The 15,625-nt window shown below is 46.9% G+C and overlaps 1 protein-coding gene and 1 non-coding gene across 3 annotated transcripts in view; one reads left to right on the forward strand and one right to left on the reverse strand.

Moving 5' to 3' along the window:
* The window catches only part of LOC110533210 (E3 ubiquitin-protein ligase DTX4), a 40,356-nt gene extending 26,174 nt beyond the window's left edge, over positions 1 to 14,182 (reverse strand). The window contains exons 1-2 of one of the 2 annotated variants that reach the window (XM_090187895.1): positions 13,878 to 14,182; positions 12,375 to 12,589 (exon numbers count right to left, since the gene is read on the reverse strand). In XM_090187895.1, coding sequence (XP_090044021.1) covers positions 12,375 to 12,589; positions 13,878 to 13,963 — 301 coding nt within the window. In that variant the 5' untranslated portion in view covers positions 13,964 to 14,182. Of the gene's footprint in view, positions 1 to 12,374; positions 12,590 to 12,883; positions 13,403 to 13,877 lie in introns of those variants that run through there. The other variant, XM_090187897.1, reaches the window with a different exon arrangement.
* A 1,266-nt stretch (positions 14,183 to 15,448) lies between these two features.
* Positions 15,449 to 15,521, forward strand: trnat-ugu (transfer RNA threonine (anticodon UGU)). Its single transcript has one exon. It is a non-coding gene; the product is annotated as a tRNA-Thr (tRNA).
* Positions 15,522 to 15,625: the final 104 nt, after the last annotated feature.

Genomic DNA, 15,625 nt, shown 5'->3' on the forward strand with positions numbered 1-15,625 from the left:
TTGCACAGCGCCGTTCATAACGTGCACGTAAGAAAAGACAGAGAATAGCATCGCCGTCGACACAATCAATGGTTCTGATTAGCTGAATGGATTGTGGTGACGAGACAAGACAGCCGTGCCCCCCCCCCTCTCCCTCGAGTTTCCGTCCTGTGATAGACCCCGGCCACGTCAATGTCCTTCAATCACCTTCTATAGTCTCTACTGAAGACAGAGAGGGCTGTGTTCATTAGGCACCAACCGGACGATAAGGGACTGAAACAGGGAGGGACTACCTGAACGGGTGTGCCTGGATGAACAGGGCCGAGGCTCATCACAGGGGTGCAGCCAGAGGGAGAACAACTATCCACCCTGTCAGTGTGTCTGCAGACGCTCCTCTCTTTGAAGGGAGGGAAAACACTGTTCTCCTTTGATCTGAGGGATAATATCCACCTCTCTGACCCCTTCACTGTCTTTCACCAAGGCCACTGGGGAGAGGGCAGGCTGAGGGGGCTGTTGGGGGGGTGTGTGTGTGTTTGAGTGAGTGAGTGGGGGTATAGTGGCTCATGGAATGTCAGGTGTGTGTGTGTGTGTTTTGGTTTGGGTGGGGGGTGGGTGGGTGGGTGAGCAAGTCAGGTGTGTGTGTGTGTGTCTACAGGGGGTTGAAGGTGACTTAATAACAGGTTGCTGTGAAGGTAAAACAGTGGCCAGCTGGGGTACCACCTACTGAGCACAGGAGGCTGGTTGCACCTTAATTGGGGAGGACAGACTCGTGGTAATGACTGGAACAGAATCAGTGGAATGGTATCAAATACATCTAACACATGGTTTCCATGGTTTCCATGTGGTCGATGCCATTCCGTTTGCTCCGTTCTGGACATTATTATGAGCCGTCCTCCCCTCAGCAGCCTCCATCACTACTGAGGGACTGTTCCAGCTCGCCCCCTGAGCCTTCTAGTTCCACAAAGGTTCCTTGTTGAGAACCGGTTCTGAGAACATGTCGCCACAGATTACGTTACCCTCCACATCCACTAGGCTCAGGTTACCCAAAGTTCCCAAATGAATATGGACTCATTTTAACAGTGGATCGTAAAACCCTCCCAACTCGTTCTGTTTGTTTTCCCTTCTGTCTTTTTATTTACAGGGAAGACACACTGAGACCTCGGCCTCTTTTACAAAGGTGTCCTGTATATACAACATCAATATACACATTACACCCATCTCCACCTCTTCAACACCTAGTTAACTATAATCCCAGGTGTTAGTATTGTAATCTGGAGCCTGTCTCTGATGAGTCTCCTAGGGGTGGTAGGGGAGGAGAGGTGTCTCTGATGAGTCTCCTAGGGGTGGTAGGGGAGGAGAGGTGTCTCTGATGAGTCTCCTAGGGGTGGTAGGGGAGGAGAGATGTCTCTGATGAGTCTCCTAGGGGTAGGGGAAGGGGAGGAGAGGTGTCTCTGATGAGTCCCCTAGGGGTAGGGGAGGAGAGGTGTCTCTGGTGAGTCCCCTAGGGGTAGGGGAGGAGAGGTGTCTCTGATGAGTCCCCTAGGGGTAGGGGAGGAGAGGTGTCTCTGATGAGTCTCCTTGAGGTAGGGGAAGCTCGCTGGTGATAATGACCATGGCTGTTCATTAACCTGCTCTTCAACTATTACATGGTGGACGTGGTAAACTGACTGAATGGCAGATGAGACAGAGGAGTACAGTAAGATCCTATTGGAATAAAACACCTGATTTATGAGGAAGTCGCTTTCCCATGAGGGTGATATGGAAACTGTTGATCAGACAACGTCACTGTGGTTGGCCTCTTCCGCCCAACATTACTCTTTCAACAGATGGCTGTTCCTCTTCCTCCCACCGTTACTCTTTCAACAGATGGCTGTTCCTCTTCCTCCCACCGTTACTCTTTCAACAGATGGCTGTTCCTCTTCCTCCCACCGTTACTCTTTCAACAGATGGCTGTTCCTCTTCCTCCCAACATTACTCTTTCAACAGATGGCTGTTCCTCTTCCTCCCACCGTTACTCTTTCAACAGATGGCTGTTCCTCTTCCTCCCACCGTTACTCTTTCAACAGATGGCTGTTCCTCTTCCTCCCACCGTTACTCTTTCAACAGATGGCTGTTCCTCTTCCTCCCACCGTTACTCTTTCAACAGATGGCTGTTCCTCTTCCTCCCACCGTTACTCTTTCAACAGATGGCTGTTCCTCTTCCTCCCACCGTTACTCTTTCAACAGATGGCTGTTCCTCTTCCTCCCACCGTTACTCAATCAACAGTCTGTACTGGTCAGTTAGTGTGTGTGTGAGAACAGGAGTGTGTGTGTGTTGACAGGAGGGGTGAAGCAGAGGGGAACAATAGGTTCCAGATGGACAGTCTATCCACCTGTCTCAGGGGTCTCTCTCTCTCTCTCTAAAAAGCAAGTGAAATAGATCATAAACAGTAAACATTACACGGACAAGCATTTAAAATGTCATATTATGTCTATATACAGTGTTGTTACAGTGTTGTAACAATATGCAAATAGTTAAAGTGCAAAGGGGAAGATAGATAAACATACATGTGGGTTGTATTCACATTGGTGTTCTTCACTGGTTGCCCTTTTCTTGTGGCAACATGTCACACATCTTGCTGGTATTTCACCCAATAGATATGAGAGTTTGTGTAATCTAAGGGAAATATGTGTCTCTAATATGGTCATACATTTGGCAGGAGGTTAGGAAGTGCAGCTCAGTTTCGCCCTCATTTTGTGGGCAGTGTGCACATAGCTTGTCTTCGCTTGAGAGCCATGTCTGCCTACGGCGGCCTTTCTCAATAGCAAGGCTATGCTCACTGAGTCTGTACTTAGTCAAAGTGGTCAGGTATTCTGCCACTGTGTACTCTCTGTTTAGGGCCAAATAGCATTCTAGTTTGCTCTGTTTTTTTGTTGATTCTTTCCAGTGTGTCAAGTAATTATCTTTTTGTTTTCTCATGATTTGGTTGGGTCTAATTGTGTTGCTGTCCTGTGTCTCTGTGGGGTCTGTTTGTGAACAAAGCCCCAGGACCAGCCTGCTTAGGGCAGGTATTCCTAAACTGGGTGTATGCGCAATGCCATCGGGGGTACGCGCAATGCCATCGGGTGTACGCGCAATGCCATCGGGGGTACGCGCAATGCCATCGGGGGTACGCGCAATGCCATCGGGGGTACGCGCAATGCCATCGGGGGTACGCCAAATAAAAATGTAATTCACATTTTTAAAAAAGACAATTCAAACAGTACATTTATATTTTCTAACGGGGCTATACATTTGGGTTCAGTGAAATAACAACACAATGTCAAATACAGGTAGCCTAGTCAAATAATTAACATCCAATCACATTAACTGTTACTCTCTCACGGGAAACCTTCCCTTTTGAGCAGGCATTTAGAAATGAAACATGACCATTTGAAAAATAAGCCACAGGAGTTTTTGGAGCGAGAATAAAGACGACTTTCGAGTAGCAAGACGTATAAAAGCAACAGATACTGAGACTCTCTCCAATACAACCCTACATTACAGAGTGATGTGCATCCTTTCAAGCAGACCCTTCATTAACCTGTTGTCAGGGGTGTGTACGGGAGGCGCACTTTAAAATGACAGCACATAAGAACAATAACGTGCCAAACACACGGAACACAGGAAAAGTATAGCGCCTGACAAAATCCACATAACAATTACACACAAAGACATGGAGGGGAACAGAGGACTAAATACATGTAGGTTGATTAGGGAATGAAAACCATTGAACAAGACAAAACAAATGGAAAGATGAGAAATGAAGTGGCGATGGCTAGAAAGCCGGTGACGTCGACCGCTGAACACTGTGGTGAGTTATTCACCATTTTTGATGAACAAATAAGGTTTTATATGTAAGATGGCTAAAGAAAGAGAAAAATGATTATTATTATTTGTGGCCTGGTCCTATAAGAGCGCTTTGTCACTTCCCACGAGCCGGGTTGTGACAACTCACATTTATTAAACATAAGAATGAGTGTATCATATAGTGTGTGTGTGGCAGGCTTACAATGATGGCAAAAAACAACATTTGAGAGTGTGCTGACCCTGGTGCTAGAGGGGGTACGCGGCTGGAGGTTAAATGTTTGAAGGGGTACGGGACTATAAAATGTTTGGGAACAACTGGCTTAGAGAAGAGCTTTGTTATGGAAGGTTTGGGAATCGCTTCCTTTTAGGTGGTTGTAGAATGTCTCTTCTCTGGATGTTGGTCATTAGTGGGTATCGGCTTAATTCTGCTCTTCATGCATGATTTGGTGGTTTACGTTGTACACTGAGGATACTTTTGCAGAATTCTGCACGCAGAGTCTCAATTTGGTGTTTGTCCCATTTTGTGAAATTTTGGTTGGTGAGCGGAACTCAGACCGGAACCCAGACCTCACAACCTTTTTTGGAACACCATTATTTTTGTCTTACTGAGATATACTGTCAGGGCCCAGGTCAACCAGACAGAATCTGAATCTGTGGAGAGGATCTCGGTGCTGCTGTAGGCCCTCCTTGGTTGGGGACAGAAGCATTAGATCATCAGCAAACAGTAGACATTTGACTTCAGATTAGGGCTGGGCGATATATCAAATTAATTTGATTAATTTGAATGTATGTTTTTGCTCAATATTCCAAATGCCTGTATCGCAGAATTTAGTGTGTGAATTAATTTGATTAAATGCAGTGTATTTGACCTTTAATTGTAGAACACAGCTTATTTAGAGATGTATTTTTTGTTGTAAATTGAGATGTGTATCGTGAATAGCCCATAAGTTTGAAAAGACTTGAGAAATGAGTTTCAGGCCATGTCACCTAGTCCTACTTCAGATTCTAGCAGGGTGAGGCCGGGTGCTGCAGACTGTTCTAGTGCCCTTGTCAATTCGTTTATATATATGTTGAAGATGGTGGGGCTTAAGCTGCATCCCGGTCTCACCCCACGGCAATGTGGAAAGAAATGTGTGTGTTTTTTGGACCAATTGTAACAGCACACTTGTTGTTTGTGTACATGGATTTAATAATGTTGTATGTTTCTCCCTCAACACTGCTTTCCATCAATTTGTATAGCAGACCCTCATGCCATATTGAGTCGAATTTCTCTCACAGACCTGGGAGACAGTCTCCATGTCACTACATGACTGTGAGAAACATGCCTTCCAGCCATTCTCAAACCTGGCCAGTCAAGCGGTCCACTACCTGTTGCCCCTCACTCAGAGGTGAATTCCTGCTCTGCTCACTGAAGCAAACACACACACACACAAAACAACACACATAGGAACAACACACACAAGCAGACACAGAAACAACACACACACACACAGACAGAAACAACACACACACACACACATACACACACAATTGCGAAAGGAAAGAGAGAAAAAGAGAGCAGGAAAATGTTGACTAACTCCGACAGAATCTTTTCGGTTGACAGACCAGACCCGGCCCGACCCCAGGCCCCATCTCTCCTTCCTTTGTCCTTTAGCGTCAATGGGAAAGCCAGCCTTGTGCCAGACTGTCGCTTTCTCAAAACAGAGAGAAAACGCCGCTAATGGAACAGAATCTAAGTTGCACTGTAGCAGCACTCTGATGTCACAAGCAGAGACAGAGCAGGGGAAGGGGAACGAGAAGAAGAGACAGAGCAGGGGACGGGGAACGAGAAGAAGAGACAGAGCAGGGGACGGGGAACGAGAAGAAGAGACAAAGCAGGGGAAGGAGAAGAAGAGACATAAAGGTGTCTGCTAGATCCCTTCTAAAAGAAGAGCTGTGGTTTCTAATGCCCCTCCCCCTCTCTCCATCTCTCTTTTCCCTCGTTCCTCATTTCTCTGTGTTCTAGTCTGACTGACCTCAGATGATCTTCTACACAGAAGTCCTCTCCTCTCCTCCCCTCCCCTCTTCCTATACTGGCTCTTTTCTCCCTCTCTCCATCCTGCTGCTATATTTATGTTGATTTATTTTGGACTTTAACTATTTACACATCATTACAACACTGTACATAGACATAATATAACATTTGAAATGTCTTTATTCTTTTGGAACCTCTGAGTGTAATGTTCACTGTTCATGTCACTTCTGTTTATTATCTATTTCACTTGCTTTGACAATGTAGACATAGGTTTCCCATGTCAATAAAGCCCCTTAAGTTGAGATAAAGAGAGAGAGGAAGAGAGAGAGAGAGAGAGAAATAGAGAGAGAGAGAGAAATAGAGAGAGAGGGAAATAGAGAGAGAGAGACAGACAGAGAGAGACAGAGAGAGAGAGAGATAGAGAGAGAGAGAGAGAAAGAGAGAAATAGAGAGAAATAGAGAGAGAGAGAGCGATAAAGAGAGAGAGAGAGAGAGAGCGATAAAGAGAGAGAGAGAGAGTATAAACTACCAAAACAGTTAAAATATATGGCCGGCACAACCTAGAAGCACAAAAACACCACTCACATCGATTTATTCTATCTAATTTAACCTTCATTTAACTAGGCAAGTTAGTTAAGAACAAATTCTTATTTACAGTGACGGCCTACCCCGGCCAAACACAGACAATGTGGGCCAATTGTGCGCCGCCCTATGGGACTCCCAATCACAGCCAGATGTGATGCAGCCTGGACGTCTCTTGCACTGAGATGCCGTGTCTTAGACCACTGCGCCCCTCGGGAGTCCCTTCTCTTTGTAGCCCTCCGACCCTCTTAGCCCAAACACGAGAGCCATCAGATAGAATGAAACACAATCCAGTGTGTGTGCGTCATTGCATTTGGGTGCGTGTGTGTGTGTAGAGCGTTTGAGCATATGTGTGTATGTATGTGTGTCTGTGCACTCTTCATGCATGACCCCGTGTGTGTGTGTGTGTGTGTGTGTCCTCTCTGCTCCTAATCCAAGGCCTACGTTGTGAAACACGCAGTGACTGACGGCACTTGGGAGGCCCTGGGGCCCTGAAGTAACCTGACACAGACTGTTGCACAACAACCTACTGAGTTGTACTGGGGGGAACGTTCTGTTCTACTCCCCCTTCCATCTCTCTCTCCTCCTCCAACAACCTACTGAGTTGTACTGGGGGGAACGTTCTGTTCTACTCCCCCTTCCATCTCTCTCTCCTCCTCCTCCAACAACCTACTGAGTTGTACTGGGGGGAACGTTCTGTTCTACTCCCCCTTCCATCTCTCTCTCCTCCTCCTCCAACAACCTACTGAGTTGTACTGGGGGGAACGTTCTGTTCTACTCCCCCTTCCATCTCTCTCTCCTCCTCCTCCAACAACCTACTGAGTTGTACTGGGGGGAACGTTCTGTTCTACTCCCCCTTCCATCTCTCTCTCCTCCTCCTCCAACAACCTACTGAGTTGTACTGGGGGGAACGTTCTGTTCTACTCCCCCTTCCATCTCTCTCTCCTCCTCCTCCAACAACCTACTGAGTTGTACTGGGGGGAACGTTCTGTTCTACTCCCCCTTCCATCTCTCTCTCCTCCTCCTCCAACAACCTACTGAGTTGTACTGGGGGGAACGTTCTGTTCTACTCCCCCTTCCATCTCTCTCTCTCTCTCTCTCCTCCAACAACCTACTGAGTTGTACTGGGGGGAACGTTCTGTTCTACTCCCCCTTCCATCTCTCTCTCCTCCTCCTCCAACAACCTACTGAGTTGTACTGGGGGGAACGTTCTGTTCTACTCCCCCTTCCATCTCTCTCTCCTCCTCCTCCAACAACCTACTGAGTTGTACTGGGGGGAACGTTCTGTTCTACTCCCCCTTCCATCTCTCTCTCCTCCTCCAACAACCTACTGAGTTGTACTGGGGGGAACGTTCTGTTCTACTCCCCCTTCCATCTCTCTCTCCTCCTCCTCCAACAACCTACTGAGTTGTACTGGGGGGAACGTTCTGTTCTACTCCCCCTTCCATCTCTCTCTCCTCCTCCTCCAACAACCTACTGAGTTGTACTGGGGGGAACGTTCTGTTCTACTCCCCCTTCCATCTCTCTCTCCTCCTCCTCCAACAACCTACTGAGTTGTACTGGGGGGAACGTTCTGTTCTACTCCCCCTTCCATCTCTCTCTCCTCCTCCAACAACCTACTGAGTTGTACTGGGGGGAACGTTCTGTTCTACTCCCCCTTCCATCTCTCTCTCTCTCCTCCAACAACCTACTGAGTTGTACTGGGGGGAACGTTCTGTTCTACTCCCCCTTCCATCTCTCTCTCCTCCTCCTCCAACAACCTACTGAGTTGTACTGGGGGGAACGTTCTGTTCTACTCCCCCTTCCATCTCTCTCTCCTCCTCCTCCAACAACCTACTGAGTTGTACTGGGGGGAACGTTCTGTTCTACTCCCCCTTCCATCTCTCTCTCTCTCTCTCTGCTTCTTCCAAGACCAGTGTGTGTGTGTGTGTGTGTGTGTGTGTGTGTGTGTGTTCTAAGACCAGACCCCCCCAGCCCCCCCTCTGTGCTTTCCTATCCATAGCACCTATGCCTCCCTGTCAGTCTCATCTGTGTGTTTAGCCGATCATTCACTCTCTGTCTATCTATGTCTATTTGCCTGTTGTCAGCCTCTCTGTCTATCTGCATGTTGTCAGCCTCTCTGCCTAGCTGCCTGTTGTCAGGCTCTCTACCTGTTGTCAGCTTCTCTGCCTAGCTGCCTGTTGTCAGCTTCTCTGCCTGTTGTCAGCCTCTCTGCCTGTTGTCAGCCTCTCTGCCTGTTGTCAGCCTCTCTGCCTGTTGTCAGCCTCTCTGTCTGTTGTCAGCCACTCTGCCTAGCTGCCTGTTGTCAGCCTCTCTACCTGTTGTCAGCTTCTCTGCCTAGCTGCCTGTTGTCAGCCTCTCTGTCTAGCTGCCTGTTGTCAGCCTCTCTGTCTAGCTGCCTGTTGTCAGCCTCTCTGTCTAGCTGCCTGTTGTCAGTCTCTCTGTCTAGCTGCCTGTTGTCAGTCTCTCTGTCTAGCTGCCTGTTGTCAGTCTCTCTGTCTAGCTGCCTGTTGTCAGTCTCTCTGTCTAGCTGCCTGTTGTCAGTCTCTCTGTCTAGCTGCCTGTTGACAGTCTCTCTGTCTAGCTGCCATTTGTCAGTCTCTCTGTCTAGCTGCCTGTTGTCAGTCTCTCTGTCGAGCTGCCTGTTGTCAGTCTGTCTGTCTAGCTGCCTGTTGTCAGTCTGTCTGTCTAGCTGCCTGTTGTCAGTCTCGGACTATATCAGCCAACATGTCATTTCAACCATTATTCTCTAACTCTCCCACCACAACACCCTATGCCACAAGGTTGTGTTGGTGTGTTTACCAATGTGACAATTCGTTTGAGTTTGGGTTTTATGTCTATGAGAGGGAGAGAGACAGGCGAGACAGAGGAGACAGAGGAGGGAGAGACAGAGGAGGGAGAGAGACAGGAGTCAGACAGAAGGGAGAGACAGGAGGGAGAGACAGGAGAGTCAGACAGAAAAGAGAGACAGGAGAGACAGAGGAGGGAGAGACAGAGGAGTCAGACAGAAGGGAGAGACCAGAGAGACAGAGGAGGGAGAGAGACCAGAGAGACGGGGGAGGGAGAGAGACTAGAGAGACGGGGGAGGGAGAGAGACCAGAGAGACAAAAGGGGGGAGAGAGACAGGATGGAGAGAGACCAGAGAGACAAAAGGAGGGACAGGAGAGAGAGAGGAGGGAGAGAGACAGGAGAGAGAGGAGGGAGAGAGACAGGAGTCAGAGAGAAAAGAGAGAGGAAAGAGACAGAGGAGGGAGAGACAGAGGAGGGAGACAGAGAAGGGAGAGACAGAGAAGGGAGAGACAGAGAAGGGAGAGACAGAGAAGGGAGAGACAGAGAAGGGAGAGACAGAGAAGGGAGAGACAGAGAAGGGAGAGACAGAGAAGAGCGAGAAAGACATATTGACAATGTGTTAGAGAAGGAGTCAGTGACTCAATCGGTGGTCAAAAGGGTGTGTCCTTTCACAACAGTCTGCCTGTTGTCTGACAGACGGTAACAGCAATGGCTCAGTCGGCAAGTGCATCTCAGAATTACAAAGGGAATCTACTTTCTATTCATCCACTTCAGGTAGAAAAATATTTGCCTATGTTTGAGAAAAGACTCCCCAAACGGCTTTTGACAGCAGCTTGCCTGAAGGCTAATGGCTCCCTGAAATGACAGCCAGATGCTAACACTAGATGTTGAGTTGGTTGACGGCAGCTAGCCTGAAGGCTAACGGCTCCCTGAAATGACAGCCAGATGCTAACACTAGATGTTGAGTTGGTTGACGGCAGCTAGCCTGAAGGCTAACGGCTCCCTGAAATGACAGACGCTAATGCTAGATGTTGAGTTGGTTGACGGCAGCTAGCCTGAAGGCTAACGGCTCCCTGAAATGACAGACGCTAATGCTAGATGTTGAGTTGGTTGACGGCAGCTAGCCTGAAGGCTAACGGCTCCCTGAAATGACAGACGCTAATGCTAGATGTTGAGTTGGTTGACGGCAGCTAGCCTGAAGGCTAACGGCTCCCTGAAATGACAGCGAGACGCTAATGCTAGATGTTGAGTTGGTTGACGGCAGCTAGCCTGAAGGCTAACGGCTCCCTGAAATGACAGCGAGACGCTAACGCTAGATGTTGAGTTGGTTGACGGCAGCTAGCCTGAAGGCTAACGGCTCCCTGAAATGACAGCGAGACGCTAATGCTAGATGGGTTTTACCTTCCACAGGGCTCCTCTAGAAAAAGGGAAACCTCAGCCGTCAGTGACAGCTGGAAACCCTTCAGTCTGGCTTCCTTGATTGACTATTAGCCCTGTGAACAGTTGGGAAGCTGCGTTTCCACATCCAGTAGCTACGGGGAATTACAGGAAGGGGATTTAAAGTCTAATAATATTTCTAAAAAAGTTGTTGAAGCAACAAAGTAATGGGAGTCTTTGACGGCATCATAGAAACACTGCATCACACAGTGGTGGGAAAAGCCAGGACACGGAGAGAGGAGAAACATGGTGAGGCTTAAAACGATCGCCACGGGGCGCGAAGCTCGTTTAGAAACTGCTTGGCTAGCGGTGAGCTGCGAGCTTCTGTATTCTCATGCGGTCTGTCTCTAGCACCAACGTTGTGAGAGGATGTGGGAGGGAGAGGTGTCACAGTGTCATACAATCATCAGCTGTGGTGAAATAGCAGAGTGGAGCTACAAGGTAAAGAGAGATGGTTCTGTCGTTACTGCTCTCTCCCACTTTCTTTCTCGTCCTCTCTTTTGTCTTCATCTTCCACTTCGGTGAACTTAGAATTGCCGGTACGCCCTCTACCCCGTCTCGGGTTCTGCGCCTACAACTCTCTTCCACACTCTTCCCTGTGTGTGTGTGTGTGTGTGTGCGCCCTGCGTGAATGTCTAGGCCACAATAGAGGAACAAACATCTGTTCTCTCAACTTCCACAAAGAGAGAGATAGATGGGCTTCCCTATTACCTCCCTCCGACTCCCTCTCTTTCTATCCCTCCTTCCATCTCCCTCTCTTTCTATCCCTCCTTCCATCTCCCTCACCGGAGGCAGATTCTCAGATTCTCTGCTGTTAAGCCTTGAAATATCACATTCTCTCTGCTTTCCCCTTACACTCTGGATCTGTCACAAAGAGCACCCTATTCCCTATGTAGTGCACTACTTTTGACTAAAACTAGAGCATTATGTAGGAAATAGGGTGCCCTTTCTCTCTCGCTCCCTCTGTTTATACCACCCAATGTCAGTCCCCACACAGCAGCTGCGTGCGTTAGATTCGGGGACTACGGGGGAAGAATGTATCTCGTAAGAGAGGCCAAGGCTCTGTGAGGTACAGCTGTCGTAGGTCATCCCACTTTCACCCCATTCTGTCTGACAGGCAAGCGGAGGGTTTAACTCCCTAGGAATATGGAACTGATTGTAATTAATTCTTAATTCTCATTCTATGACGGAATGGAACCAAGGTGTGAGCTCTAAGCTCCACCCCAGTGGCGAAGCAGTCTATTAGTTGAACCACATGCAAAACGAACGGAATTTAACACAGCCGTGCAGTAACGTGAAGTAAAAACTAGAACAGACTGACAACTGAGCCTAAGATGTTTAAAAAGGCCTATGTAGAAGTAAGAATTCTGATAGGACTTTTGTCTATAACAATATATCCACTCTGGACAGACCGAGACACAGAGACACTCACTGGACATAACAGGAGGTTGGCGGGACCTTAATTGGGGAGAACTGGCTGGTGGTAATGAATGGAGCAGAATACGTGGAATGGTATCAAATACATCAAACACGTGGTTTCCCGTCTATCTCTTAAGACCATCCGGTTTTGATTTCTATTTGCCATATATTTTAAACTGTGCTGTTTGACAAAAGTTCTCCACCTATATACATCCACGTGCCTTAAACAACTCAACTCAAACAACACCAGGCGCGTAACAACACCACATCGGCATCCCCACAACAACAACAGCCATTCCCACCTCTCAGCTCTCGTCTTCTTACCTGTGTCCTGCCTGAACTGGTGCATCGACTGCAGGTCTAGGATGTAGGGCGAGAGGCGGTTGTCGACTTGGCCTAGCACGACGCTCCCACCACGGGGATCGCTTCGTATCACCGCCTCGATGTGGTGGGAGACGGTCGGGCTGTAGGGCCGCCACCGCCCGTGTTCGTTGAGCCATTCCCACACGACCACAGCGGACGCATGGAGCATGGTGGCCCTGGAAAGAGAAGTGAGAAAATACTCCTCTGTTAGCAACCATGGTTTAAAAAAGAAGGCGCGACGTTGTGTTTACATCCAGAACCAGGCTAGACTTTGTTCATTTTGATTTGGCTACAAAGTAGCCTATCGCTGTTTATTGAAACGAGGATCGATGTCTCATCACTGATTCCAACATCACTTGGCTCAATCTAGCCTACACGAAGTCCCGTAGTTTCTAAGTTATATGGGCTTGTAGCTAGATGATATCTACACACAAATACAGGTCTCCCTAAATGAACAAAGAGGATCTTACATTTAGTCAGCCGGCGACGTGCTAATGTGAAGGAGCGCAGCATCTGGGCACAAACATCCGTGTCACTTTCATGGTCGAACACGGAGAAATCGGATTTTATACCCGGTTGTGATGCCTTCATAAACCGTGGACAGGCAAAGAAACGGAGAGAGTGCTCCTGTTATTCTCGTCGAAAGCCTTGATTTTCAGTCACGTTCTAGCATAAAGAAACAAAATGTGTCCGACTGAATTTTATAAATCCCTTTGGCAGAGTCACTTGTTGCGCAAGTGGCGAGAGAAAGGAGCTCCGTTCCAGTCGTTGGGGCGTCGTGTGTTGAACTATTCCTAACTGACATCCAACACCCCTCTCGTAATAGACCTACCTACCAATACCCGTAACTCCCGGATCGAGCTTTCACAAATCTTTGAAACCGGCTGGACAGGTATATGCTACGCAGAGAGAACGGATTGGGTGTACAGTTTCATTCAGGACAATCCCATTTCATTCACTACCATTTTTTTGGGGATGTACCCTGGCACAACAAGTTTGTGGGCGATTACTCAGCTCTTTGTGATCATTGGCTAATCATCGCGTCATTTTCCCTAGAAACAGTACAGTCGGCCTATTGAACATGTTTATTACATATCATTACTGTAACTGTATCGTCCCACGGGTGGGAGATGGGCTACATTAGGCTACAAGTAAACCAATTGTGTCAATTACTGTACACAACTACCTAGGCTAACCACAAGAAAGAAACCATTCAAGAAGAAAACTTTCCGGTATCTATATAGGTTTTTTATAGCCTCTCTATTGACTTGTCCAAGTTCAGAGAAAGGCGACTTGTTAGGATAGAAGTTATTATGATGTATTGTGATCATGGAGCATTTGGAACGCATGTTTACGCACGGGCTAGTCCTTTTTTTATAAACACAATCAAAACGCAAACAACAAACGCAGCATTTTATTGGTATTTGAAAATCACATATATTGGCCTATTCACTAGTTACTTACGTTCGTTGCGTTGGAGGCTTGGTTTTAGAAATGGGTTCAAAACCAAGACTAACTATCCGCCCGTCTTCCACACGCATGTTTCTCATTTACAATCCTCAAGTGGCTTTAGTGATGGAAAAAAAATACGCCTTTTCATAAATCCATAAAACACAATTCAATTCAATTCCTGCGCGTATTTATTGGATATCGAATTCGAGTTCCATGGTGGAATTGATTCAGTATTCCAAAGCAAATATTGGACATATTTGATGTCCTCTGGCTAACCATACGTATCCGTCTCTGTATTCCGATACTGAATATGTTCCATCCCGGAGGCTGGTACCTCCGTTCTATTTCTATACCACGCCCAAAGCCATAGGAGGCTGCCTATAGCAAGCCAGTCATGTGCATTGAATTCCCAAAGTAGTAGTACCCCACTGGTGCAGATCTGCCCTGAAGTTATCCCAAATTGTAAATGCATTGGCAAACACAAAAATAGCAAGGTGTATAGTGTTGCCTTACAGGCTATGCCAACTGCAGGTTTATTTATTTGTGTGCCCATTCTGTGTTAGTTGCAGTGTTATTTTACTTGTATATACAGTTGAAGTCTGAAGTTTACATACACCTTAGCCAAATAAATGTTCACAATTCCCTGACATTTAATCCTAGTAAAAATCCCCTGTTTCATGTCAGTTAGTATGACCACTTTATTTTAAGAATGTGAAAATGTCAGAATAATAGTAGAGATAATGATTTATTTCATATTTTATTTCCTTCATCACATTCCCAGTGGGCCAGAAGTTTACATACACTCAATTAGTATTTGGTAGCATTGCCTCTAAATTGTTTAAAACTTGGGTCAAGCGTTTAGCCTTCTACAAGCTTCCCACAATAAGTTGGGTGAATTTTGGCCCATTCCTCCTGACAGAGCTGGTGTAACTGAGTCAGGTTTGTAGGCCTCCTTGCTCGCACACGCTTTTTCAGTTCTGCCCACAAATTTTCTATAGGATTGAGGTCAGGGCTTTGTTATGGCCAATCCAATACCTTGACTTTGTTGTCCTTTAGCCATTTTGCCACAACTTTGTAAGTATGCTTGGTGTCATTGTCCATTTGGAAGACTAATTTGCAATTATGTTGGTAACCAGTTTATAATAAGGCACATCTGGGGTTTGTGGTATATGGCCAATATACCACGGCTAAGGGCTGCATCCAGGCACCCCGCGTTGCGTTGTACAGGGACAGCGGATGTTGGTCATATACCACAATTAAGCCTTATTGCTTAATTATCCACTTGAGGGCAACAAATGACAGGCTACAAACAACTTCTGAATTTCTTGTTGACAAATGTCGTTCTTTGACGCCATCTAGTGGTTGCAGTTGAAAACACATTGCAAGTCAGAATGCAGGATATTGTTGTTGTCTTTATCGTGTTGATTTAAAATACTGATATAAGGATGTTTTAACAATAAAATTAAATCGATCAATTGAGGTCTTTGCAAGCAACCATATATGTTTTCAGAATGCTTATAGAATTCTAATGAAAAACTATGTCACAGTCAAAAACAGTCTGCGTTTCAGCCTCAACAGAACAGGGCTCCATAGCTCAGGGGTTAGAGCACTGGTCTTGTAAACCAGGGGTCGCGAGTTCAAATCTCGCTGGGGCCTGTACACTTTTATTTTTTTTCCTTTAATCGGATCAACACGTCGGTCTTTCACGTCCTAAACTTGGACAGGACAAAAAAAAAAACTGCCACGATGCATTAATCTCA

This window comes from Oncorhynchus mykiss, chromosome 10 (genome assembly GCF_057628025.1).
Source record: "Oncorhynchus mykiss isolate SJ-2025 chromosome 10, ASM5762802v1, whole genome shotgun sequence".
NCBI lineage: Eukaryota > Metazoa > Chordata > Actinopteri > Salmoniformes > Salmonidae > Oncorhynchus > Oncorhynchus mykiss.